Below are 25765 nucleotides of genomic sequence, written 5' to 3'. Positions count from 1 at the left end.
CACATTTACATAAGTATTCAGACCCTTTACTCAGTACTTTGTTGAAGCACATTTGGAAGCAATTACCTCCTTGAGTCTTCTTGGGTATGATGCTACAAGATTGTATTTGGGGATTTTCTCCCATTCTTCTCTGCAAATCCTCTCATGCTCTGTCAGGTTGGATGGGGAGCGTTGCTGCACAACTATTTTCAGGTCACTCCAGAGATGTTTGATCGGGTTCAAGTCCGGGCTCTGGCTGGGCCACTGAAGGACATTCAGAGACTTGTCCCGATGGCACTCCTGCATTGTCTTGGCTGTATGCTTAGGGTCGTAGTCCTGTTGGAAGGTGAACGTTCGCTCTGGAGCAGGTTTTCATCAAGGATCTCTGTACTTTTCTCTGATCATCTTTGCCTCGATCCTGACTAGTCTCCCAGTCCCTGCTGCCGAAAAACACCCCCAAGCATGATGCTGCCACCACCATGCTTCACCTTAGGGGTGGTGCCAGGTTTCCTTCAGACTCACTTGTCATTCAGGCCAAAGTGTTCAATCTTGGTTTCATCAGAGCAGAGAATATGGTCTGAGAGTCCTTTAGGTGCCTTTTGGCAAATTCCAAGTGGGCTGTCATGTGCATTTTATTGAGGAGTGGCTTCCGTCTGGCCACTCTACTATAAAGACCTGATTGGTGGAGTGCTGCACAGATGGTTGTCTTTCTGGAAGGTTCTCCCATCTCCACAGAGGAATTCCAGAGTTCTCTCAGAGTGACCATCGGGTTCTTGGTTACCTTCCTGATCAAGGCCCTTCTCCCCAAGTTGCTCAGTTTGTCCGGGCGGCCAGCTCAATTAAGAGTCTTGGTGGTTCCAAACTTCTTCCATTTAAGAATGATAGAGGCCACTGTGTTCTTGGGGAACATAAATGCTGCAGAAATATTTTGGTACCCTTCCCCAGATCTGTGCCTTGACATAATTCTGTCTCGGAGCTCTACGGACAATTCCTTTGACCTAATGGCTTGGTTTTTGCTCTGACGTGCACTGTCAACTGTGGGACCTTATATGGACAGGTGTGTGCCTTTCCAAATCCTGTCCAATCAATTGAACTTATCACAGGTGGACTCCAATCAAGTTGTAGAAACATCTCAAGGATGATCAATGGAAACAGGATGCACCTGTGCTCAATTTCGAGTCCATAGCAAAGGGTCTGAATACTTACTTAAATACTTTTATTTTTTATACTGTTATTTTTTATTTTTATTATTTAAAAAAACATTTATCAAAACCTATTGTGTGTAGATTTCTGAGTAATTTTTGCAATTTAATCAATTATAGAACAAGGCTGTAATGCATCAAAATGTGGAAAAAGTCAAGGGATCTGAATACTATTTTGAAGGCACTATATCTCACATTGTTTTACTTTATACCTTTATGTTTGACCTGTTTGGCTTCATAAACATTTCTATCATGTGTACAATCAGAGATGTATGCTGATTTATTTTGATCAATGGGTTAGGTCGGGTATACTGGACACACATAGCCTTATGATTCAGTCTGGGACGTAGACCTGCAGTGTGGCGCTGCCCATGCGATATGGTGCTGAATTTACTCATAGACAATTGCTGTGACGTTAACATCTATGATTATTGCATCAAAAGTTAGTAATTCTATTATCTGTTGCCCTGGGATTCACAGAGACATCCCACTGGGCACACCACATAATTTCAATGTGGAAATTTGGGGGTAACACTTTATTTTAAGGGTCCGTAATAAACCATTTATAACACAATTATAAGGCATTTACAAACAGCTTGCTCACAATTTATTAATAATTTCTCCCACATTTGTAAATGCTAGTAAGCTAGTTATTCACACATGTATATAAAGTTACTTAAACATCCTGTGTTGTGTGCTTGTTTGTTTTTTCACCAGGTACAGAAGGAATGTCTACCAATGGCATGTCTATGTTTTTGACTTTACTAATGATAAGTAAATGTTTTTTTTAAATGTGGGAGTAATGATTAATAAATGGTGAACTCAATTTATTAATGCCTTATAAGTGGTTTTACGACGGACCCTTAAAATAAAGTGTTGGCAATTTGGATCATATTTGGTTGAAATGTTTCTCAATGCGATAAAAAGCACAAAGTACATCCAAATTCCAATTGAAAAACGTTTTTATTTTTGGTGTAATAGTCATTTAAGTGTGTTATCACTGCACTTTCAACCATTTAAAAGCAAAACAATGTTCAAATGGTAATACAATATCTGATATTTTGTATTTATACAACAACTTAATATGCTATCACTGTGCTTCATCTAATAGCACAACCACATGATCTGAATTGCAGTTGAAATTACATTAAAAGTACATAGTGCAATTGATCAATGTTTGAGATTCTGCGCAGATTATTATAGCAATTGTGAAGATGTCCACGGACCTGTGAGCTTTGCATGCTATCTTCAACATGCACGCATTTTATGAATACATAAGAAGACATTGCAAGGTACAGTAACCCCCTCTCCAGGATCAACGTGTAATTGCTGACACGAAAAAGATACGTTTGGGGAAAATAAATGTAGGTGGATGATGGCCATGTTTAGGGTAACAAACTAAAAAGAAAAAAATGTGCTACATTTGACAGATATTTGGTTATTTAATTAAAAACTTTTTTTTTTAGGAAGGGGGCATTTTTCCCTGCTACCTGTGTAAAATGCCCACCTCCCAGGAAGTGTCTCTATATTTTTTCTTTCCTTACACTCTTATGTACAGTTAATCATTTCAATAGGCAAGATTTTAAATCCCATAAGTAATTTAAATAAAATTCAAGAGCAAATGGTTCACACGCACACACAGCAAAATAATCCCATCCCAGTTACATTTGAGCATGGCTCATGAGCCCACCTGTGACACTGCTCGCTCCGTATCCAGTCCCCACAGGTAACAGAGAAGAGCTCGTTACAGAACAAGCATTCTGCATCCCCTTCTTTTAGGGTGTTTGTTGTGGTTTTTGAACCTGAATAACCTTTTTCTGTGGCACCACATTTATGCAGTGGGAATATATACAATGGGAAGTAAACGTATTTGAACCGTTTAGAATTACCTGGATTTCTGCATAAATTGGTCATTGTCACGATCGTTTGTAGAAATGGACCAAGGCCCAGTGAATGTTGAGTTCCACATAATTTATTAATAGTGAAACTTAACAAAAATAATAAATGAACAACGAACCATGACTACAGAGGTGCTACATACACTTACTCAAAATACAATATCCCACAAACACAGGTGGGAACAAACACTACTGAAATATGATCCTCAATTAGAGACAACGATTACCAGCTGCCTCTAATTGGGAATCATACAAATCACCAAGACTAACCCCTCAGTCACGCCCTGACCTAATCCACCTTAGAAAATAAGGACTCTCTATGGTCAGGATGTAACAGTACCCCCCTCCCCCCAAAGGTGCGGACTCTGGCCGCAAAACCTGAAACCAAAAGGGAGCGTTAGGGGGGGTGTCTAATGTCGGTGGCGGCTCTGGTACAGGACAAAGAACCCTTTCATCCCGCTGATCCACCAGCATTGGAGGCGGCTCTGGTGCGGGACGAAGAACCCGCTCATCCGCCAGCATCGGGGGCGAAATGAAGTACCCGCTCAGCTCGGGGATCCACCATCTTTGGTGGCGGCTCTGGTGTGGGCCGAAGAACCCGCTCATCCTGCGGATCTAGCCATGGACCCAGGCTGAACACTGTCCCTGGACTGGACCTAGATGCCGAGGAAGGCTCCTGCCATGGAGAGGGACTGGACACCGGCCCTGGCCTGGACATCGGTGCAGAGGAGGCTTCTGCCATGGAGCTGGACTGGACGCCGTGTTTGGACTGGGCATCGGCGCAGAGGAGGCCTCCTGCCATGGAGCTGGACTGGATGCCGTGTTTGGAAGCTCCGGACCATTGACCCTCGCCAAAGGTTCCGGACTGTGGACCATCTCAGTAGGTTCCGGACTGTGGACTGTTTCAGGAGGTTCCGGACTGTGGACCGTCGCCTGAGGATCCGGACTGTGAAACGTCGACGGAATCTCTGGACTGGGAACCGTCGCCGGAAGCTCTGGACTGGGAACCGTCGCAGGAAGGTCTGGACTGGGAACTGTCGTGGGGCCGGCACTGGTGGTACTGGACTGGTGACATGCACTTCAGGGCGAGTGCGGGGAGGAGGCACAGGACGTACTGAACTGGGGAGGCGCACTGGAAGTCTGATGCGTGGGGCCGGTACAGGTGGCACCGGACTGGTGACACGCACTTCAGGGCGAGTGCGGGTAGAAGGAACAGGACGTACTGGGCTGTGAAGGCGCACCGGAGACCTGGTGCATATAGCCTGCATCAGTGATACCGGTGCGATGACACACCTCGCATAGCAAGTGTGAGGAGCTAGCACAAGACGCACTGGGCTGTGGAGGCGAACTGGAGAACAGGCGCGTAGAGCCGGCACAAATTTTACCGGAACGATGACACACTTCGCATGGCGAGTGCGAGGAGCTAGCACAGGACATACTGGGCTGTGGAGGCGTACATCTGGCAGGCACAGGACGTACCGGACTGGGGAGGCCTGATGCGTGGGACCGGCAGATTGCACCGGACTGGTAACACGCTCCTCCAAACGCATGCATTGCCGCATACTCCTCGGCAACTCCATTCCCCGGTATCCCTCCTCGCACTGTTCCGTTGACTCCCAGGCGGGCTCTGGCACTCTCCCTGGGTCGACCGACCACCTCTCTACCTCCTCCCATGTTGTCACTGGTTCACACCTCGGCTCTGCCGACCACCCTGTGTGACCACCCTGTGTCCCCCCCCAAAAAAAATGTGCTGTCTTTTGGGCCTTCCTTGTGGCCGCGAACCCCAGCATCATCGCTGTTCTCCCTTCTCTCCTTGTGTCTGCTGTGACTCCTGCCAAGGAAGGATCTCCTGTCCTTCCATTATTTCCTCCCAGGTCCAACTTATTTTCTCCTTGATCTCCTCCAAAGACCAGGATGCCATTTCCTCCCGGGCACGCTGATTGGTCCCGTTGTGGTGGGATATTCTGTCACGATCGTTTGTAGAAACGGACCAAGGCACAGCGAATGTTGAGTTCCAAATAATTTATTTTTAGTTTTAGTTTTGGGAACTTCAGACGCGCAGCAATGTTTTTTTTGGACACCAGTGGCTTCTTCCATGGTCTCCTCCCATGAACACCATTCTTGTTTAGTGTTTTATTTATTGTAGACTTCCAGAGATTTCCGTAAGTCTTTAGCTGACATTCTAGGATTCGTCTTAACCTCATTGAGCATGTGCTCTTGCAATCATCTTTGCAGGATGGTGTAACGCTCGTCTGTAATGGAAGAAGGTGAGGACCAATGCGCTGCGTGGTAAGTGTCCATATCGATTCATGGAATAAATGAACACTCAACAGAAAACAATAAAGCGACCACGAACTAAATGAAACAGTCCTGAACGGTGAATACACAAAACACAGAACAGAAAATAATCACCCACAAGGGTGAAAACAGGCTACCTAAGTATGGTTCTCAATTAGGGACAACGATTGACAGCTGCCTCTGATTGAGAACCATACCAGGCCAAACACAGAAATCCCAAATAATATAAAAAAGAATATAGACTGCCAACCCCAACTCACGCCCTGACCATACTAAAGCAAAGACAAAACAAAGGAACTAAGGTCAGAACGTGACAGTACCCCCCCGTGACAGTACCCCCCCAAAGGTGCGGACTCCAGCTGCAAAACCTGAACCTATAGGGGAGGGTCTGGGTGGGCGTCTGTCCGCGGTGGCGGCTCTGACACGGGACGTGGACCCCACTCCACCATAGTCTTTGTCCGCCTCTTAACCTGCCTCCGTGGCCTCTTTAGAGCGGCGACCCTCGCCGCCGACCTCGGACTGGGGACCCTAGCCACGGGTCCCGAATGGAAGGGAGATTCCGGCAGCACCGGACAGGCGGGAGACTCCGGCAGCTCCGGAGTGAAGGGCGATTCCGGTAGCACCGGAGTAAGGAATGGCTCTGGCAGCTCCTGACTGACAGGCGGCTCTGGCAGCTCCTGAATGATAGGCGGCTCTGGCAGCTCCTGACTGACCGGCGGCTCTGGCATCTCCTGACTGACCGGCGGCTCTGGCAGCTCCTGACTGACGGCCAACTCTGGCAGCTCAGGACAGATGGGCGACTCTGGCAGCTCAGGACAGACGGGCGACTCTGGCAGCTCAGGACAGACGGGCGACTCTAGCAGCTCAGGACAGACGGGAGCACCTGTAGGGAGGAGATGGAGAGACAGCCTGGTGCAGGGGGCTGCCACCGGAGGGCTGGTGCGTGGAGGATGCACCAGATAGACCGAACCGTGGAGGTGCACTGGCGGTCTCGAGCACCGAGCCTGCACAACCCTATCTGGCTGGCAGGGTAGCCTAGTGGTTAGAGCATTGGACTAGTAACCGGAAGCTTGCAAGTTCAAACCCCCGAGCTCACAAAGTACAAATCTGTCGTTCTGCCCCTGAACAGGCAGTTAACCCACTGTTCCTAGGCCGTCAGTGAAAATAAGAATTTGTTCTTAACTGACGTGCCTAGTTAAATAAAGGTAAAAAAATAAATACAAATAAAATAAAAAACTCCCCGTAGCCAGGCCAGTGCGGCGAGGTGGACCGCACTGGGCTGTGCTGGCGAACCGGGGGCACCATGCGTATATATACATATACCCCGGCCCGAGGAGACGCACTGGAGACCAGATGCGCTGAGCCGGCTTCATGGCACCTTGCTCGATGCCCACTCTAGCCCGGCCGATACGAGGCGCTGCTATGTAACGCACCGGGCTATGCCTGCTCACCGGGGACACCGTGCGCATCACGGCATAACACGGTGCCTGCCCCGGTCCACCTCTCTCCACGGTAAGCACGGGGTGTTGGCTCAGGTCTCCTACCTGACTTAGCCACACTCCCCGTGTGCCCCCCCAATAATGTTTTGGGGCTGACTCTCGTCCCAGCTGCGCTGCCGTGCTAGCTCCTCATAATGCCGCCTCTCGGCTTTCGCTGCCTCCAGCACTGCCTTGGGGCGGCGATATTCTCCCAGCTGTACCCAGGGTCCCTTGCCATCCAATATCTCCTCCCAAGTCCAGGAGTCTTGAACCCGCTGCTCCTGGGTACCACGCTGCTTGGTCCGGTTGTGGTGGGTGATTCTGTAACGCTCGTCTGTGATGGAAGAAGGTGAGGACCAATGCGCAGCGTCGTAAGTGTCCATATTGATTTAATAGAATAAATGAACACTCAACAGAAAACAATAAAGCGACAATGAACGAAACGAAACAGTCCTGTACACAAAACACAGAACAGAAAATAATCACCCACAACTCAAGGGTGAAAACAGGCTACCTAAGTATGGTTCTCAATCAGGGACAACGATTGACAGCTGCCTCTGATTGAGAACCATACCAGGCCAGTGAAGACCGGTAACCCACCCAAATGGCTGTAGCCTGGGGTTTTGACTTGCTGGTCACGGTGGTGCCTCAGGGTTTTGGGTGGCACAGTAAAAGCACAGGCAGCTGCTTTAATGCCCTCCCCATTTCAATAGCATTCAAGGCACAACAAAGAGCCTCTTCGTCATAAACACCACAATCATATATTTTCTTGTAAAATCACACCTGAAAAGAAAAAAATGAAAAGTATTTTAGGAACGGTGGAGAATCGACCCCTAATCTAGCCCTAAGCCTGACTCCTATTCTGATGTTAACCTAACCCTAACCCCCATTCTGACCCTAAGCCTGGCCCCTACTCTAAATCTGACCCCTAACCCTGCTAACTGGGGGTTAGCTAGCTATGCTAGCAGACATTGGTTTATGTTAACTAGCTGGATAGCATTTATTTCACCTCAAACTTTCTGCACATATTGAATCATGTGTTGTTATATATACACACATATATATATATATATATATACAGTACCAGTCAAAGTTTGGACACACCTACTCATTCAAGGATTTTCTTTATTTTTTACTATTTTCTACATTGTATAATAATAGTGAAGTCATCAAAACTATGAAATAACACATATGAAATCACGTAGTAACCAAAAAAAGTGTTAAACAAATCCAGATATATTTTATATTTGAGGTTCTTCAAACTAGCCACCCTTTGCCTTGATGACAGCTTTGCACTGTTGGCATTCTCTCAACCAGCTTCATCTGGAATGCTTTTCTAACAGTCTTGAAGGAGTTCCCACATATGCTGTGCACTTGTTGGCTGCTTTTCCTTCACTCTGCGGTCCAACTCATCGCAAACCATCTCAATTGGGGTGAGGTCAGGTGATTGTGGAGGACAGGTCATCTGATGCAGCACTCCATCACTCTCCTTCTTGGTCAAACAGCCCTTACACAGCCTGGAGGTGTGTGGGGTCATTGTCTAGTTGAAAAACAAATGATAGTCGCTGTTCCTTTTAGAATATCCGTTATTGTCATACAGACAGAGGAAATAACTGTGGCTTGATATCGACATCAAGATTTATAATCACATTTCTGGTGCATCTTTTAAAAACGTAGCCTAAATCTTACAATAAATATCTGCATGCTCCATTTCTAAAAACAATAAGTGTCTTAAAAATCTTTTAAAAAATGAATTTATAAACTTGGTGCATGCCATAGAGGCCATACCAAAGATGATCTATTATCCAGACAAGATAATTTGGTGGATAAATCTTGATTACTGTGATTGGGTAAGCAGCACAATTTTTGCTATGAATGTGCATGAGAGAGTGAATGATTAGTATTCATTACTAGTAAAACATGAAAACAACAAATTATAAAATGTCTCAAGATGCCTTAATGTCTCAAGACATTGGTATTTCCAAGATATGTCTATAGATGTCTTCATTTTTATGTCTCAAGACATTTCTCAAAATGTCTCAAGACATGGTGACGGCTGGGTATGCAGTAATAGCAGACATACTTCAAAGTAAAATATCAACTGTCAACTGTTCACCTGTTAAATTAGTCTGTTGGCTAAACCGCATTGACTATGCGATCACATACAGAAAACTAGAAATATATAGCCTATCTATTTACATAGGCTCAATTAAATGAGAGACGCATGCTAATTTGTTGTACGGTTACTATGGGAATATGAACCCATCATGGCCAGAAAAGGTGAGGAATTTATTCTGCAAGGGTTCTGAAAATAAAATAAATAGGAAATATAATCCTACATCCAATTATTTTAGTTGGGGGGCTTAATGAGGAACTCAATCTCAGACCTTCGATCTCAGATCTTTATTTTATTATATGGCCATGTTTTGATTTATTTTCTGAATATTGTTTTGCCTTTGAACAAGTCATGGGAGCATTGCTTTGAAGAAAAGTGGCCCCATCTACAATACATGGCCAAATGAGTAGATTCGGCTATTTCAGCCACACCCATTGCTGAAAAGTGTATAAAATCGATCACACAACCATGCAATCTCCATAGACTAACATTGGCAGTAGAATGGCCCATACTGAAGAGCTCAGTAACTTTAAACGTGGCTCTGTCATTAGATCCACCTTTCCAACAAGTCAGTTCGTCAAATTTCTGCCCTGCTAGAGCTATCCCAGTCAACTGTAAGTGCTGTTATTGTGAAGTGGAAACTTCTAGGAGCAACAACGGCTCAGCTGCGAAGTGGTAGGCCACACTTGCTCACAGAATTAGACCGCTGAACCGCGTAGCACGTAAAAATCGTCTGTCCTCGGTTGCAACACTCACTACCGAGTTCCAAACGGCCTCTGGAAGAAACATCAGCACAAGAGCTGTTCAATGGGTGCTTTATGAAATGGATTTCCATGGCCGAGCAGCCGCACACAAGCCTAAGATCACCATGTGCAATGTCAAGCTTCGGCTAGAGTGCTGTAAAACTGGGGAGAGAGGTGCGAGAAAGAGTGTCAAAGACAGAAAGAGAAAGAGGTAAGAACAGAGGAGCAGGTAAGACAGCATATGATTAATTAATTACAGTGCTACAATTCAGTGCTACAATTCTCTCAGGTCATCACAATTACATAACAGTGTCTCTAGCGGTGTCTCCTAACCAGCCTTGGGCCCCCAGTTGGCCTGAAGGTTATTTTAAGAGCGGGTGAGGTGGCGATGACGAGACTGGGGGTTGGCATCCTCTCTCACATCAAAACATATCTGCATACGAGAGATAGAATTAAAAAATCATCAATCATCACAAAACTAACCTTGGATCATTAACTCTGGGAATACTACATCTCTATCTGTATTTCAATGTAAAGCATCGCTTTAATAATACTTCCTGTTGACCTGACCAAGTGACCTCTCACCTCTGATCATGCTGTGCCCTCTATGTGTCATGCAGTTCAGATGCAGGAGGGGTTCACCGACACAGCTGATATAACCTAGAGGATTTAGGGAGAAGGAGGAGAGGGATGAAGTGAAGGAGAGAGACTGTTATTGAGAAAACAAGGTAGTTACAGAGACAGTTCAACAGGAATGTGTGTGTGTGGGACCTCACCTAATGTCCACAATCAGTGGCTGCAGGGTACATTATACTGAAAAACATGCACAGACATGCGAGGCAAACAATATGGCATAGTTATATAAATAGACATAATGAAGTGTCTAACTATTCTCCATGGTTGGTCCTCTTAACTATTATTTGAAGGTGGAAGGAGCCACAGTTATACAACTGAGCCTGCTTATTGCACAACACAATCCATCAGATTGATACACGAATGCATAGGTGTGGGTTATAGGGTGTCTAATTGTTCTAAATCTTTTCAATATGGGTGACTCTTAAAATAGCCTGTTTTGTTTTTGTACAGACATCACCCTTACCTAAACAGCACCCTCACCTGAGAAGTAGAAATCAATGGGAGATAAACTGGGAATTGAATAACTGCAGTTGACATAGCTAAGTAAATGAAAGAATACTCTTATTGCAATATGGATGGCTCTTAAAAGAGCCTTTGGTTGTTGGTTGTGCATAGTGTAGTCTATGGTGTTGCCAGGAAACAGCACCCTATTTGAAAAAGTAGCAGGTGAATATTTCCTGCACACGGATTGCCTCCCGTGCGGATTGCCTCATTGTTAGACCCCATCCTTGAAACATCACGCAGAGCAGCAGACCTCTCCTCTCGCACATGGCGGCAAGCTGCAGATCCCCTCCTGGTCCTCATGTGTTATGCAGGACACAGGTTGCCTTCACACACGCCTGATTTCCCTCACAAGGCAGTCCAAGATGGCCCTGGTCACCCAACTGTGCAGTGCCCCAAACTGTAACTTTAGGCAATCGTTTTTAAGGAATCTACAGTCTGTAGGAATATGGAAGATAATGTCATTATTAGACTTTTACATCACCAGGTCATTGTGGACTACTAAAGTATAATATATCTTATAACAAATCATGATAACATTTGATAGATAGATGCATGTGCACATACGTGCATGTGTAGCATGTGAAGAGAGCAGGATCATATCAAGGATAGCATTACAAATTAATACATACACACCACTTGCAGTTTGGAATTGCAAGTGGTACAACAGTATCTGCCTTATCCAGCATATCCTACTCTCTCCCTTCTTTTACAGTTGGAGCGGCTATCCTTTCACCCTCCTCCATGGCTGCTAGCTACCTACCAACAAATGCATTTGGAGTTTATTTTTTACAATGATAAATACATCAAGATAGCTAGCTAATATGAAGTTAGGGAGCTTGTGATATTTAATTCAGCTATACAGTATGTAAAGTTGTCTATATAACTAGCTAGCTATATTAGCAGCTCATTTTAGTTAGCCTGCACTGTAGCTAGTTAGCTAATAATACATTGTTGTTTTTTTTACATTTTCGAAAAGTATTTACTTACTTGAATAGGTTCTCCAAGCCATGTGGAGAACCTATTCATTTAATAACCAGACCTTCATACAAATGCGCTATGCTTTATTCTTGATGCACAACCAACTGCTGCTGCCATATTCTGCCAGCACGGCCACAAGCGAGCCATTCTGAGCGGTCGAAGCGGCACTCAACAATTTACTAGTGTACAGGAGCCGTAAAGTGGTGGCTTTGAGGTGCTGATGATCACAAATTGCAGCTTTTTAAGATATGAGGGTATGCAGAATAATTGCAATACTATACTTTCACTTGTTGACTTGTTTAGGCCTATTTGTTTTGAATGTTTTATAGACCAATATTGGACACTGTGCTAATGCTCCTTCGTCACACAATAGCCTATACTAGTGGACATAACTTTGGCTTGACATCTACTTCAATATTAATAACACTTCTGGTCATTATAGAGTTCCTCATTCAAACAATATTTTTTGAAGGCATGTTGTGTGGTGCTAAAATTACTATTGAGAACTTGCGTTGGATTTGTTGTACTTCATTAAATTGGTATTCATACATTAGTCAAAAAAAGAGAACAACCACAGAATTGGAGTGCAACCACAGAATCTCAGAAAATGTGCATATGCAAACTTTTTAAACAGGTAGCGTTAGTGCCTCACATAGGAAATGGTTTACCATTGCAATAACCTTTCGAAATATTACTTTTCGTCTGTAAACATTAATTAACGTTACGCTCGTAACCATAACATTCATAATAAGGTACAACCATTTTACATAGCACACATCAATCATGTCGCTGTTCCTTTTCAATGACGACTACCCAGCAGACGTCATCACGATTGGGAGAGCAGCGCACCGCAGTTGTACCGCGTGGAAGCTCGGCATGAATTCCCCGGTGCAGAACAGAAGGCTACGGATTGTTTCTCACGTAAGCAATAGCTCGTAGATGTAAAGTTATTCGTCTTTAACGGATTGCTTCAAGTATTGACCTAATTTAACATATTTCTTTGCAATAATGGCGCTTTCCATTGCAACTGTATGGACAAGGTGCGTCACCGTTCTCTTTGTATTCAGCGCGATGTGGGGAATTGCTTTGTCCATTAATCGCTACTCTATTCCCGAGGAAATGCAAGAGGGTTCCGTTGTTGCAAACCTGGCTACAGATTTGGGACTTGACCTTCGCACTCTGATAACACGCAAGGCAAAGCTTGACATCATCCACAGAAACAAATATTTGGACATTAACAAAGAAACGGGAGACCTGTTCATACTTGAAAAGATAGATAGGGAATATATATGCTCGAGCAAGACAACGTCTTGTTTTCTGAAAATGGATGTCATATTTGAAAATCCCATTCGAATTTTTAACATTGAGCTTGAAATTATGGACATAAATGACAATGCACCGGTCTTTCGAAGGGAGACAATGCACTTGGATATTTCAGAATCTACCGCTGCAGGAGAGAGATTCTCTTTGACAAATGCTGTGGATGCAGATGTCGGTGCGAATTCTATTAAGACTTACTATTTAAGCGAAAGCAAGTCTTTTATAATTGACATACAGACGGGAAGCGATGGATCTAAATACGTAGATTTGGTTCTCAACAGTAATTTAGACAGAGAGGAACAGGCGGTTCATAATTTAATACTAACCGCTGTAGATGGCGGGGTCCCTGCACGCTCAGGCACAGCCAGTATCATCGTTAGGGTTCTGGATATCAATGACAACGCCCCTTTTTTTAACCAGCCGATATATGCTATTAATGTAACTGAGAACTCCCCAATTGGAACTCTAGTAATGACCTTGAACGCAACAGACTTGGACGAGGGCACTAACGCAGAGATTATATATTCATACACGTTATATACATCCGAGAAGACACAAGAAAAGTTCTCTCTAAATTCGAATACAGGGGAAATAAAGGTTAAGGATGTGATTGATTTTGAGGAGAGCCACAGTTTCGATATATATATTCAAGCCAGAGACCAAGGATCTAATTCGTTATCCGGAGATTGTAAAATAATGGTATTTATTACCGATCTGAATGACAACTATCCCGAGGTTACCATTAAATCTTTTAAAAGCACGCTCAAGGAAGATGTTGCCATAGGAACATTAATAGCAGTGATCAGTATAAGCGACAGGGACTCTGGGGACAACGGTGAAGTTGAGCTCACTTTGAACCAACAAACATCCCTACCTTTCGTTCTTAATAAGTCTTCGGAGGATTACTTTGCTCTGCATGTTTCAGAACCACTGGACCGTGAGACAATTCCAAGATATGAAATCACTTTCATAGTCACAGACAAAGGAACACCTCGCTTATCTGACAATGAGACAATCACCTTGGAGATACTGGATGTCAACGATAACTCGCCAATATTCCCCCAGTCGTTCTACACAATCCATGTTGTGGAGAACAACGTCCCCGGCGCACTGTTGACGTCACTCAGTGCTTTCGACCCGGACCTCCATGAGAACCAGTATCTGGTGTATTTTATCATGGAGAAGGAGATCCTTAACACATCTATGTCGATGCTTTTCTCTATTAATCCAGAGAATGGCAACCTTTATGCTCTGAAGACCTTTGACTTTGAGAGGGAGAGGGAGTTCCTTTTCCACATAGAGGCCAGAGACTCTGGGGTACCTCCACTGAACAGCAATGTGACAGTTCACATCATCATTCTGGATCAGAATGACAACACCCCACTCATAGTGTCACCTTGGCGTGCGCAGGGCTCGGTTATTGAAGAGGTGATACCGAGGTCCACTGATAAAGGATTCCTAGTTGCCAAAGTAATCGCCATTGACGCAGACTCATTACAGAATTCACGGGTCACATATCAGCTTCTACAGATCAGTGACTCTAGCCTCTTCAGTCTAGATCAATACAATGGGGAGATCCGTACCACAAGAATGTTCAGCTATAGGGACCCCCGTCATCAGAGGCTGGTTGTTGTCGCCAAAGACAATGGAGACCCTGCTCTTTCCGCTACAGTCACCATCAAGATATCAACAGTAGAACACATGGTGACACCATTCTCAGAAACTACTGAGTTGCCTTTGGAATATGACTTGTTCACAGACTTAAATCTGTATTTGGTCATTGGTTTGGGCTCAGTATCCTTTCTGCTATTGATCACCATATTGGTGGTCATCGTGCTGAAGTGTCAGAAACCAAAGCCCTTGAAGATGCCTCCTGCTATGAATATGAATCTGAACAGTCTAAACAGGAACAGTGTGATCAGCAGAAACAGTATCATCAGCCAGAGGAGCTCTACCATAGCCGATTCCACCCTCATCTCCAGTGATGCCTACTGGTACAGCCTGTTTCTAGCAGAAACCAGGAAAGGCAAGGTGGTTGTCAGACAGCCTATAGTACCGAAGGGAGCAGGCTACTTTGTGTCCAGTATACCCAGAAGCACAGGGCCTACAGAGACCAGCGACTCAAGAGCATCCACGCTACAGGTATGTGCGCCTCTGAGATGGAGGCCCGGAGCAGTTTTCCTCTGACATATACTTCCTTATATGAAATGCACACGCTTCCTTCCTTCATGTAATCACACATCTGACAAGGTTGGATTGATGAAAGCAGTAGCCTTTCTTTCATAGAGACTATGTGTCACTGATTACATGAATGAAGGACGCATTCAAATACTATTCAAACAGGGCCTTGTTTTGTAAAAAAAAAAATGTTTTTATACCAGAGCCACCTCTGCATAATTTTTGAGACCAAAGCCACCTCTGCCGGTTTCTATGCGTGTCCTCTGCGCATCCTTCAGACTGACCGTTTGACCAACTTTACACAATCATATTCCACTGAGAGGAGGAGCCTATAGACCCTGTGTCACCTCAGTGCAGCTCTCAGCTTTTTATGTTTACTGACAGGTTAAACTCCAGTTAATGAACCAATACAGTAGTACTGTACTACTTATAACTACTTATCTGACAGGCTACACTCCAGTTAATGAACCAATACTGTAGTACTGTACTACTTATAACTACTTATCTGACAGGCTACACTCCAGTTAATGAACCAATACAGTAGTACTGTACTACTTATAACTACTTATCTGACAGGCTACACTCCAGTTAATGAACCAATACTGTAGTACTGTACTACTTATAACTACTTATCTGACAGGCTACACTCCAGTTAATGAACCAATACTGTAGTACTGTACTACTTATAACTACTTATCTGACAGGCTACACTCCAGTTAATGAACCAAAACTGTAGTACTGTACTACTTATAACTACTTATCTGACAAGCTACACTCCAGTTAATGAACCAATACTGTAGTACTGTACTACTTATAACTACTTATCTGACAGGTTACACTCCAGTTAATGAACCAAAACTGTAGTACTGTACTACTTATAACTACTTATCTGACAGGCTACACTCCAGTTAATGAACCAATACTGTAGTACTGTACTACTTATAACTACTTATCTGACAGGCTACACTCCAGTTAATGAACCAATACTGTAGTACTGTACTACTTATAACAACTTATCTGACAGGCTACACTCCAGTTAATGAACCAATACTGTAGTACTGTACTACTTATAACTAACTATCTGACAGGCTACACTCCAGTTAATGAACCAATACTGTAGTACTGTACTACTTATAACTACTTATCTGACAGGCTACACTCCAGTTAATGAACCAATACTGTAGTACTGTACTACTTATAACTACTTATCTGACAGGTTACACTCCAGTTAATGAACCAATACTGTAGTACTGTACTACTTATAACTACTTATCTGACAGGTTACACTCCAGTTAATGAACCAATACTGTAGTACTGTACTACTTATAACTACTTATCTGACAGGCTACACTCCAGTTAATGAACCAATACTGTAGTACTGTACTACTTATAACTACTTATCTGACAGGCTACACTCCAGTTAATGAACCAATACAGTAGTACTGTACTACTTATCTGACCAGGGTTTAGTTTGGTTTTAAATAAATCCTCTATGTATTTTGCCAAAATGTCCTCTATGCATGGGATATCTGCAGGTTTTCTAGTGTTTCGCTAAGGGATACTGTGAGTAGCATTGCTCCTGTACCTGTTGAGTTCCAGTAATTGCACTACCGCTAGTTAGAATTGGCCCGTGGAACTAACGCTAACTTTCTTTATACAGCACACATAAACAAAGCATCCACAAGTACACCAGACTCTGGGAAAGTAAAACAAGAATATCACTGTATCCATTTAAGCTCTGTTCCAGTCCTGTGGTGTATGAACACAGCTAGGCTATTACTGTGTAAGTGTTATGCAGACATAACAGAAAAACTTATTTGCTTTTAATTTGCCCTGCAGTCATTCACTCTACTGGGGTTTGGCTCAGTTTGCTTATTTAAGTCATTGAGCCATGCTAATTCCCAAGTCATGTTAGTGCCACTTCCTTTCATTCTTTGCTTGCAGTTCATGCAATTTTAATAACAAAAAATAGCTTTCCAAGAACGTCTGTCTGCTGTTGTCTCAGACACTACAACTCTCTGAGCTGAATTGCAAAAACCAGGACCGGGGTTTGTGTAATAATAAAACTAACCTGGGGGAAAATAATGGACTGATGTGAGCTATATACAGTATAATGGGAATGCCAGTGTAGGCTAAACATTGTATGACATTGTTAGTTTATTCTAATTCCTTTTGTGTTGATGTGTTTGTCTGTGTGCATTGTCTTTTCCAGGTCCAATAAGAGGCTAACCTTGTCTAACTGAAGTACTGTTTTAATTTTAGCTCTGACTTAGGGACAAGGCAGTCTACTCTCTATTGTACTGACATGACATGAAAACAAACAAGAGATTTGGATTGGATTAGTGGATCTTGTGTTTTGGAAAAGTGTGTGTGTGTGTGTGTGTGTGTGTGTGTGTATGTGTGTGTGTGTGTGTGTGTGTGTGTGTGTGTGTGTGTGTGTGTGTTGGACTCTGACCATTGAACCTGTCTCTTTTTCTGTTCTAAAGTACTCAAAATGAAAGGAAGCCCATTCTACAGCTGGAGGTATGCTGGTTGCTGGTAACATGATGTAGGAGCACTGATTGGTGTAGCTCAATCTAGAATTGTGTTTCTCACTATTTTTGTGTGCAAGTGTCGCTGTCCTGCTCTAATGATAGGTCTAATTGTCACTTTATCACCCCTAACGTGGGTTTGACTCTGTGTGGGCAGAGTCCAGTCTCCTTTGTAAAAGGGGGCATGGGTTATAAAATGTCAGCAAAGAGCCGACATACATTGATTTCCAGAGAGGATGCAGAGAGAGGGTTGAATTCCTGGTCTCTTTCTCTATCCCTTTCCCTATTTGTTTTCTGTCCCCCTCCCCTGACACACACGGCACACTCTTCTTCCCATTGACCTTCATTGTGATGCATCTGTGATTAGATTGGGAAACCAATCACTGACAGTTGAGATTAGGCCCAAAGTGGCTGCCAGGTCAGAGCAGTAATGACAATATGTGGTTTGTTTGGCAGAGACTCAGGGTGAAGTGCTAACTAGCACAGATAAAGGATAGGATTAAGGTATGCACTGTCTTGTTCCAAAGCTCAGTGTGCACACCACCTTCAGAGCAGCGGCTGCATCCAGCCCCTCTGTCACACCCACACACATCCCTGCATATTTTGGCTCTGCCCCTGCTCCCCAGCAGCCACATCTTATCATTGGCCCAATACAGGGAGAAATAATGAAATTATGAGCTGCTCAATGCCTGTCGGCCACTGTCTAACACAGACTAACTGTGGCCTCCATAGACATATTACCTTTAGCCCTGCACGTACGCGCACACACACACACACACACACACACACACACACACACACACACACACACAATTGCACTAAAGTAGTTCAAACACCAGCCTGCCTATCCTTCACTCCTACAGACTGTGATGTGCATGTCTCTATGGTACATCTCCCTTTCTGTTGCCCTATTTTTGTCATTTGTTTGGTTTTATTCAAATTTCACTTGCTTGCTTTTTAATCTGACCTAGATGCACATGATAGATCCATTCTGCAATTTGGCCATTCTGTAATTTCTCAATTCCTGTGGGGACAATAAAATATAATGATTTGAGAAATAGCCCATGTAGACAATTTTATAGATTTTACCATGCACACCTCCTTGCATAATCCAGAGGCATGTTAATTGTTTATGACCGTAAAAGTAAGCAACTTGGTATCTAATGCCCACCCATGTTCGATTGATGGTGGAAATAACCAGTCAAGCCCCAGTTGGAGATCTTAACAGTTGCATGAATTGTGACTCCTTATAGGCTGTCAGTCAAGCTGATCCCCCTCCTCTCTCCACCTCCTATTGGCTGACTGTGTTTTCTATTTATTGGCAGGATTCCAGGGCCAGCAGTGACCTGCCATGATGTCCTCAATCTAGGGTATTCGGGTGCAGAACGTTCAAAGAAGTTAAGAGTGACCAACACGCCTCCTTCAATCACTGGGATCCAACAGTTACCTCTGGGGGCAGCTCGTCGAACCCTCTGCCCAAACATACCACACCAACCACCTCAGCAACTGTAGACTACCTTTATCATCTTCCATCAAGCATGAATCTGCATGGCTACATCAACAGGTACTTGTATTTAGAAAATATCATAAAGAAGAAAGGAACATCAAACACAAGGTCTTTCAGACAACATTGGACTGATGTTATTATGCATAGCACCCTCCCTGGGACTTTTGACTGTAAATGTGGGACCAGGCACTCAATATCTTCCAAAATCCTACCTTACCTCTCCAAGAAACACATTACACAAAAGGGAATTCTGTTTAGTCCTTGTGAGGATTCCTCATCATTGTGATGTCAATGCATTATTGGGGTATGTGTGAGAGGTCACAATATGGTCAATGCCATAACTCTGTTAGCTAGTGAAATAACTATCTTTGTTCATCTGTGAATGTGTAGTGTGCATAGATAACTTTTGTACATTTTGTTTAGAAATAATACTAAAGTTTTTCATCATTTGACTTTCTAGACCTTACCAATTTTCTTGAATGTGTTGGATTATGTTTTTGACTCTGAACATCAGCCTATGTTATGGGATTATTTATCTCCTGAGACATGGTATGGGATGTGCATGTTGAGTTGGTAACAATATAGATCAAGACCTCATACCTGTCATTCAATGAGCCAGGTAGGAGAGAAGTACCCCATCTTACTCCACTTCACATTGCAGACAGAGATAGCTAATATATTCTCACGGTTGAAATCTTCATGATCACATTTGACACTGACGCTATATTTAGTATATTTTGATGAGAAACATTTCCTGCTCAGCATGTGTATATATATATAAAGCACAGACTATAATCAATTTTTTGTGTGAGAATCATGTCCAAGGAAAAACTCAGGACAGCGAGAAATACACAGATTTAGTTCCTACCTGCCTAAGCAGGACAATATGAGGGTCAAATGTAGCCAACACTGTATGTAGAATATCTGAGGCACTAAAGGGGTTCACTTTACAACAATTTATCATACCTCTGTCTGAGCCTTCTCAACTAAACTCCACAGGCCTCTGCCAGGTTCCAATTACTGTAACACTTACTCCATCCCACACTCCCAGTGTCCCTGTCACTGTGAACAAACCTCAGAGAATCAGCTAAAGGAGAATTCAGTGTTAAACAGGAAGCTTAGAGGAAGAAACCATGTGTACTTTATATGAGAAATGTTACTATATTCACTTAAAAAAATAAGACTGTTTAAAAAAAAAAATGTATTGTTGTATATTTGAAATGTATTTATGTTGGCATGGTGCAATACAATACTCTGGCCATGTTTTTAAAGTTTACAATGTTTTATGAATTGTCATGTTTTTATTGGATATTTTGAACTAACAATTGTTAACACTGCTTTTTATGTGACTTATTCAAGTACATTGTGTAGCCTACTGTATGACATTTGTATTGCAATACATCATTCAAATATTTTATCTGATACAGTGTACAGACAAACAATCTAAATTATTTTATGAAATGTGAATGTAGCGCTCCCCTGATTAAGAATTTAGCCAAAATGTTATTTTAAATTTATAGACATATAGAGTATCTCTTCTCCCAGCAATACCCTGAAGTGCAGAGATTTAATGCAAGGAAATTTGGTCTTAGAAATGAGAAACTAGAACAGACAGCAGTATATACACGTCACAATGAAGGGAAAGGGCCAAAAGAAGGAGAGAGAGAGATAAGGAGAAAGAATCTGAAGACGAGTGAGACAGAAAGGGGGTTCCTTTGACGCCAGTGCATGTCATGTATGACCTTATAGGCCCTGCACTCACAATCCATCCAGTCTTCATTTGAAATGAAATACTGAACTTAAATAATACTGTATATATCTCAATCATGTAGGTTTAATGGGAAAAACAATAAGCTATTCCTATTCACAGTGATTTCCACTGAATCCAGATCTGGCTACACCACTCATCTACCACAGGCTGCAGTGCAGTCATAGATTGAAGTTCTAATTAACTCTCCAATTCTCTCTTTATCAGTCTTTTCCTATTTAAAGCCCTGTGTGAATCATGACCTCACCTCCCGTCACAATGTGAGGTCACTGTTTGGGTCTGAGGGCTGATGGTGTTGGACACACAGCTGTCTGATTGCTACACTAATGATGTGGGCGCTGCCTGCTCTGCCTGTGGGGAGAATATGCTGCCTGAGCCTTGTATGAAGACACATTTATTACACATTTAGGCAACAGAAAATATTAAACTAAATTCAGACGTCATGAGCTCTTTATGGGTCTCCTGCATTATACCAGTACATGTGACTTGAGGAGAATGAGATGATGGTTCTTAATCCAGATTCAAGTCATGATTATTGCAAGGGATAAGATGTCATCTCGATTCATTTAGATCCCAGGCATTTGGAGAAAATCTCCCAAGCAGCCAGTGGCTGGGTGATTGGCTGATATGACCTGAGACCTTAAGCTCTACTTTGACAGTGGATGGGGTTTAAAACCTGTATCGGCGTATCTACTTTGTACTTTTTTAAAAATGCAATATACTTTTTATATCTGATGTAATCTCTGCACTTGGCTTGATGGTACAGGAGGGTGTCTGTGGTGCTTGCTTAAGTATCATGCAGATCATGTCTGTCTCTGTTGTGTAGCTACACTGCTTATTCCTGCATTATGATTCTATGGTCTGCCTGTATCTGCCTCCCTTTCTGTAGGGCTTCCTGTGTTATTTATAGGTGGGTGGGGGGCGGGGACACAACCCACAACGCTGATTGGCAGATGCGAGTTAAAAAGTGAGTGAGAGAGAATGGCATTGCTTACATTTTTTTATTCAAAAACAGTTTGGATGTTGTTTCTGTTGCTTAAATGTCCTGCTTGTAGATGCTGGTGTCAATAAAGCTTTAAGATATGTGGTTCTGTGGGTCCCTTTCTTTCTGAAGGCCATTATTGAAGTTATCGGTGTTGTTAGGATACTTAAATCGTCAGACATTGATGATGACCCAGTTTCTCACATCGGTACTCCATGCTAAATCAAGGAGATTGAGTATTAAACTGAGGGAGAGGTTAATATGAAGGAAGTTTCAGGTAGAAACACAGCTTTCCTGGTGATCTTCTTCTTATCTTAAAGACTGCCCACACTGCACAGTGAAACACTGATGGATGATCTCCATTGTGACGGCACAGAGACAGAGCCTCTACCCTGCAGTCTGCTGCAAACGATTGATGGGAGTGGCTGTTTGCCAGGAACCACCCGGCACCTAGGAAATGGTTGCTATGACAACCACACCACCTTCCTGTGATTACGGAGGAGGGGATTATCATGAACACCCTGCTTTCTATTTTGTCTCCATCATTCCCTCTCTCCTTTTGGCTGTTCTGTCCCTCTCGCTCTCTCTCTCTCTAATTGAATGTTTCTGCCGTGTGACTGCCTTTGCACAAAATATTTCAGAAATCATGACACAATCTCTTGGGCACTGATAATGAAGTAATCTTCAATTCATACGAACTATTGTTTGACACTCCAGTATTTCAGAAATCATATTCTAACCCCTGCAGAGTGCTCCAGTTACAACGGTCAGCACCTTCTATATGTAGTACCAACCCCCACAAACCTCTACTCTCTTGCTCTCCCTCTCTCTATCGCCAACCATTCTCAGTCCCTCTCTCATACATACATACATATGTATGTGCACTGACATACACACCAATATGCTGACTTGCACACGAGGAAGTACGTGTGTGCCCACACACACACTACATTCCTCTTTCAATCGGCAGCATTTTCCTCAATGATAGCTCTTGAGGTTCAGCACCATGGATAGCGACCCACCTCAAACTCCTATTGCTATGGAGACAAGCTGTGCCACAATAGAGATAAAGAGAGAGAGAGAGAGCACGAGGGAGAGGTCATATCTCTCATTTTTCATAAGAAGTCAGCAATACATCATACATTAATTGCAAGGAACATATATATACCCTGCCAACCCCATATTCAAAAATGTCCATATCTGGAAAATGTTACATAGTCACACATGCAAATAATAGGCTAATTTTATAGCAACTGAAGAATGAATTGTTGTTTTTCTTACACTGGACAAAAATAACTACATTATGACAACAGATTATATACAGTACAGTGGCAAAAAAACGTATGGGAACCCTTTGGAATTACCTGTATTTCTGCATAAATTGGTCATAAAATTTGATCTGATCTTCATCTAAGTCACAACAGACAAACAGTCTGCTTAAACTAATAACACACAAACAATTACACGTTTCAATGTCTTTATTGAAAACACCATGTAAACATTCACAGTGCAGAGTCCAAAAAGTATGCAAACCCTTGGATTTAATAACTGGTTGACCCTCCTTTGGCAGCAATAACCTCAACCAAATGTTTTCTGTAGTTGCGGATCAGACCTGTACAACGGTCAAGAGGAATTTTCGACGATTCCTCTTTACAAAACTGTTTCAGTTCAGCAATATTCTTGGAATGTTTGGTGTGAACTGCTCTTTTGAGGTCATGCCACAGCATCTCAATAGGGTTGAGGTCAGGAGTCTGACTGGGCCACTCCAGAAGGGGTATTGTTTTTCTGTTGATTTACTTCGGTGTTTTGGGATGTTGTCCTGTTGCATCACTCAACTTCTGTTGAGCTTCAATTGGCAGACTAAACTTGGGAATACATTTTTACGGCGACGATAGCAAGCTGTCCAGGCCCTAAGGCAGCCTTTTTTTCTCCACACATAGTGTTGTATGTTCCTTCCAAACAACACAACTTTAGTTTCATCTGTTCACCGAATATTTAGCCAGTAGCATTGTGGAACATCCAGGTGCTCTTTTGCTAACTTCAGACGTGCAGCAATGTTTTTTTTGGACAGCAGTGGCTTCTTCTGTGGTGTCCTCCCATGAACACCATTCTTGTTTAGTGTTTTACATATTGTAGACTCATCAACAGAGATGTTAGCATGTTCCAGAGATTTCTGTAAGTCTTTAGCTGACACTAGGATTTTTCTTAACCTCATTGAGAATTCTGTGCTGTGCTCTTGCAGTCATCTTTGCAGGACGGCCACTCATAGGGAGAGTAAAAACAGTGCTGAATTTTCTCCATTTATAGGCAATTAGTTTTACCGTGGACTGATGAACATCAAGGCTTTTAGATATATTTTTGTAACCCTTTCCAGCTTTATACAAGTCAACCATTTTTAATCTTAGGTCTTCTGAGATCTCTTTTGTTTGAGCCATGGTTCACATCAGTCAATGCTGCTTGTGAATAACAAACTCCAATTGTGAGTGTTTTTTATAGGGCAGGGCAGCTCTAAACACCATCTCCAATCTCGTCTCATTGATTGGACTCCAGTTTAGCTGACACCTGACTCCAATTAGCTTTTGGAGAAGTCATTAGCCTAGGGGTTCACACACTTTTCCCAACCTACAGTACACTGTGATTGTTTAAATTATGTATTCAATATAGACAAGAAAAACACAATAATTTGTGTGTTATTAGTTTAAGCACACCATCTTTGTCTATTGTTATGACGTAGATGAAGTTCAGATCAAATTTTATGACCAATTTATGTAGAATTCCAGGTAATTCCAAAGGGTTCACATACTTTTTCTTGCCACTGTATACAGTGCCTTGCAAAAGTATTCATCCCCCTTGGCGTTTTTCCTATTTTGTTGCATTGCAACCTGTAATTTAAATAGATTTTTATTTTTACTTCATGTAATGGACATACACAAAATTGTCCAAATTGTCAAAGTGAAATGAAAATTATCATGAATGATCTATGAACCCCCTAAAAAAAGATCTGGTGCAACCAATTACCTTCAGAAGCCACAATTAGTTAAATAAAGTCCACCTGTATGCAATATAAGTGTCACATGATCTGTCACATGATCTCACTATACCTGTTCTGAAAGGGCCCAGAGTCTGCAACACCACTAAGCAAGTGGCACCACCAAGCAAGTGGCACCATGAAGACCAAGGAGCTCTCCAAACAGGTCAGGGACAAAGTTGTGGAGAAGTACAGATCAGGGTTGGGTTAGAAATAAAATATCCGAAACTTTGTACATCCCACGGAGCACCATTAAATCCATTATTTAAAATATTGAAAGAATATGGCACCATAACAAACCTGCCAAGAGAGGGCTGCCCACCAAAACTCACAGACCAGGCAAGGAGGGCATTAATCAGAGACGCAACAAAGAGACCAAAGATAACCCTGAAGGAGCTGCAAAGCTCCACAGCGGACATTGGAGTATCTGTCGTTTAAGCCATACACTCCACAGAGCTGGGCTTTATGGAAGAGTGTCAATATTTTTTTTTTTGCTTAAATAAAAAAATAAGCAAACACGTTTGGTGTTTGCCAAAAGGTATGTGGGAGACTCCCCAAACATATGGAAGAAGGTACTATGGTCAGATGAGACAAAAATTTAGCTTTTTGGCCATCAAGG

The 25765-nt window shown here is 42.8% G+C and overlaps 1 protein-coding gene and 1 long non-coding RNA gene across 4 annotated transcripts; one reads left to right on the top strand and one right to left on the bottom strand.

The window, feature by feature from the left end:
• Window positions 1-8326: 8326 nt before the first annotated feature.
• On the bottom strand, window positions 8327-13540 carry LOC118937650. Its single transcript, XR_005034915.1, has 4 exons — window positions 13479-13540; window positions 10491-11289; window positions 10300-10374; window positions 8327-10147 (listed from the first exon to the last, which is right to left on the bottom strand). It is a non-coding gene; the product is annotated as an uncharacterized LOC118937650 (long non-coding RNA).
• LOC110537223 (protocadherin alpha-C2) lies at window positions 12622-22225 on the top strand. Of its 3 annotated transcripts, none has more exons than XR_002475588.2 (3): window positions 12622-15294; window positions 17817-17878; window positions 19187-22225. XR_002475588.2 is itself a non-coding variant. In XM_021623103.2 (3 exons), the coding sequence occupies exons 1-2, from the start codon at window positions 12841-12843 to the stop codon at window positions 17826-17828; spliced, it is 2466 nt and encodes an 821-aa protein (XP_021478778.1). In that variant the 5' UTR covers window positions 12623-12840; the 3' UTR covers window positions 17829-17853; window positions 19187-22225. The 3 variants fall into 3 exon arrangements, 2 of the variants coding, with proteins under 2 accessions (XP_021478778.1, XP_021478777.1); XM_021623103.2 differs by having other exon boundaries at window positions 12623-15294; window positions 17817-17853; XM_021623102.2 differs by lacking the exon at window positions 17817-17878 and having other exon boundaries at window positions 12625-15294.
• The last annotated feature ends 3540 nt before the right edge of the window (window positions 22226-25765 follow it).

The sequence above is a fragment of the Oncorhynchus mykiss genome, chromosome 12 (genome assembly GCF_013265735.2).
Source record: "Oncorhynchus mykiss isolate Arlee chromosome 12, USDA_OmykA_1.1, whole genome shotgun sequence".
NCBI classification, from domain to species: Eukaryota; Metazoa; Chordata; class Actinopteri; order Salmoniformes; family Salmonidae; genus Oncorhynchus; species Oncorhynchus mykiss.
The sequence above is the reverse complement of the archived record's forward strand: the minus strand, read 5'-3'. Positions and strand labels throughout refer to the sequence as shown.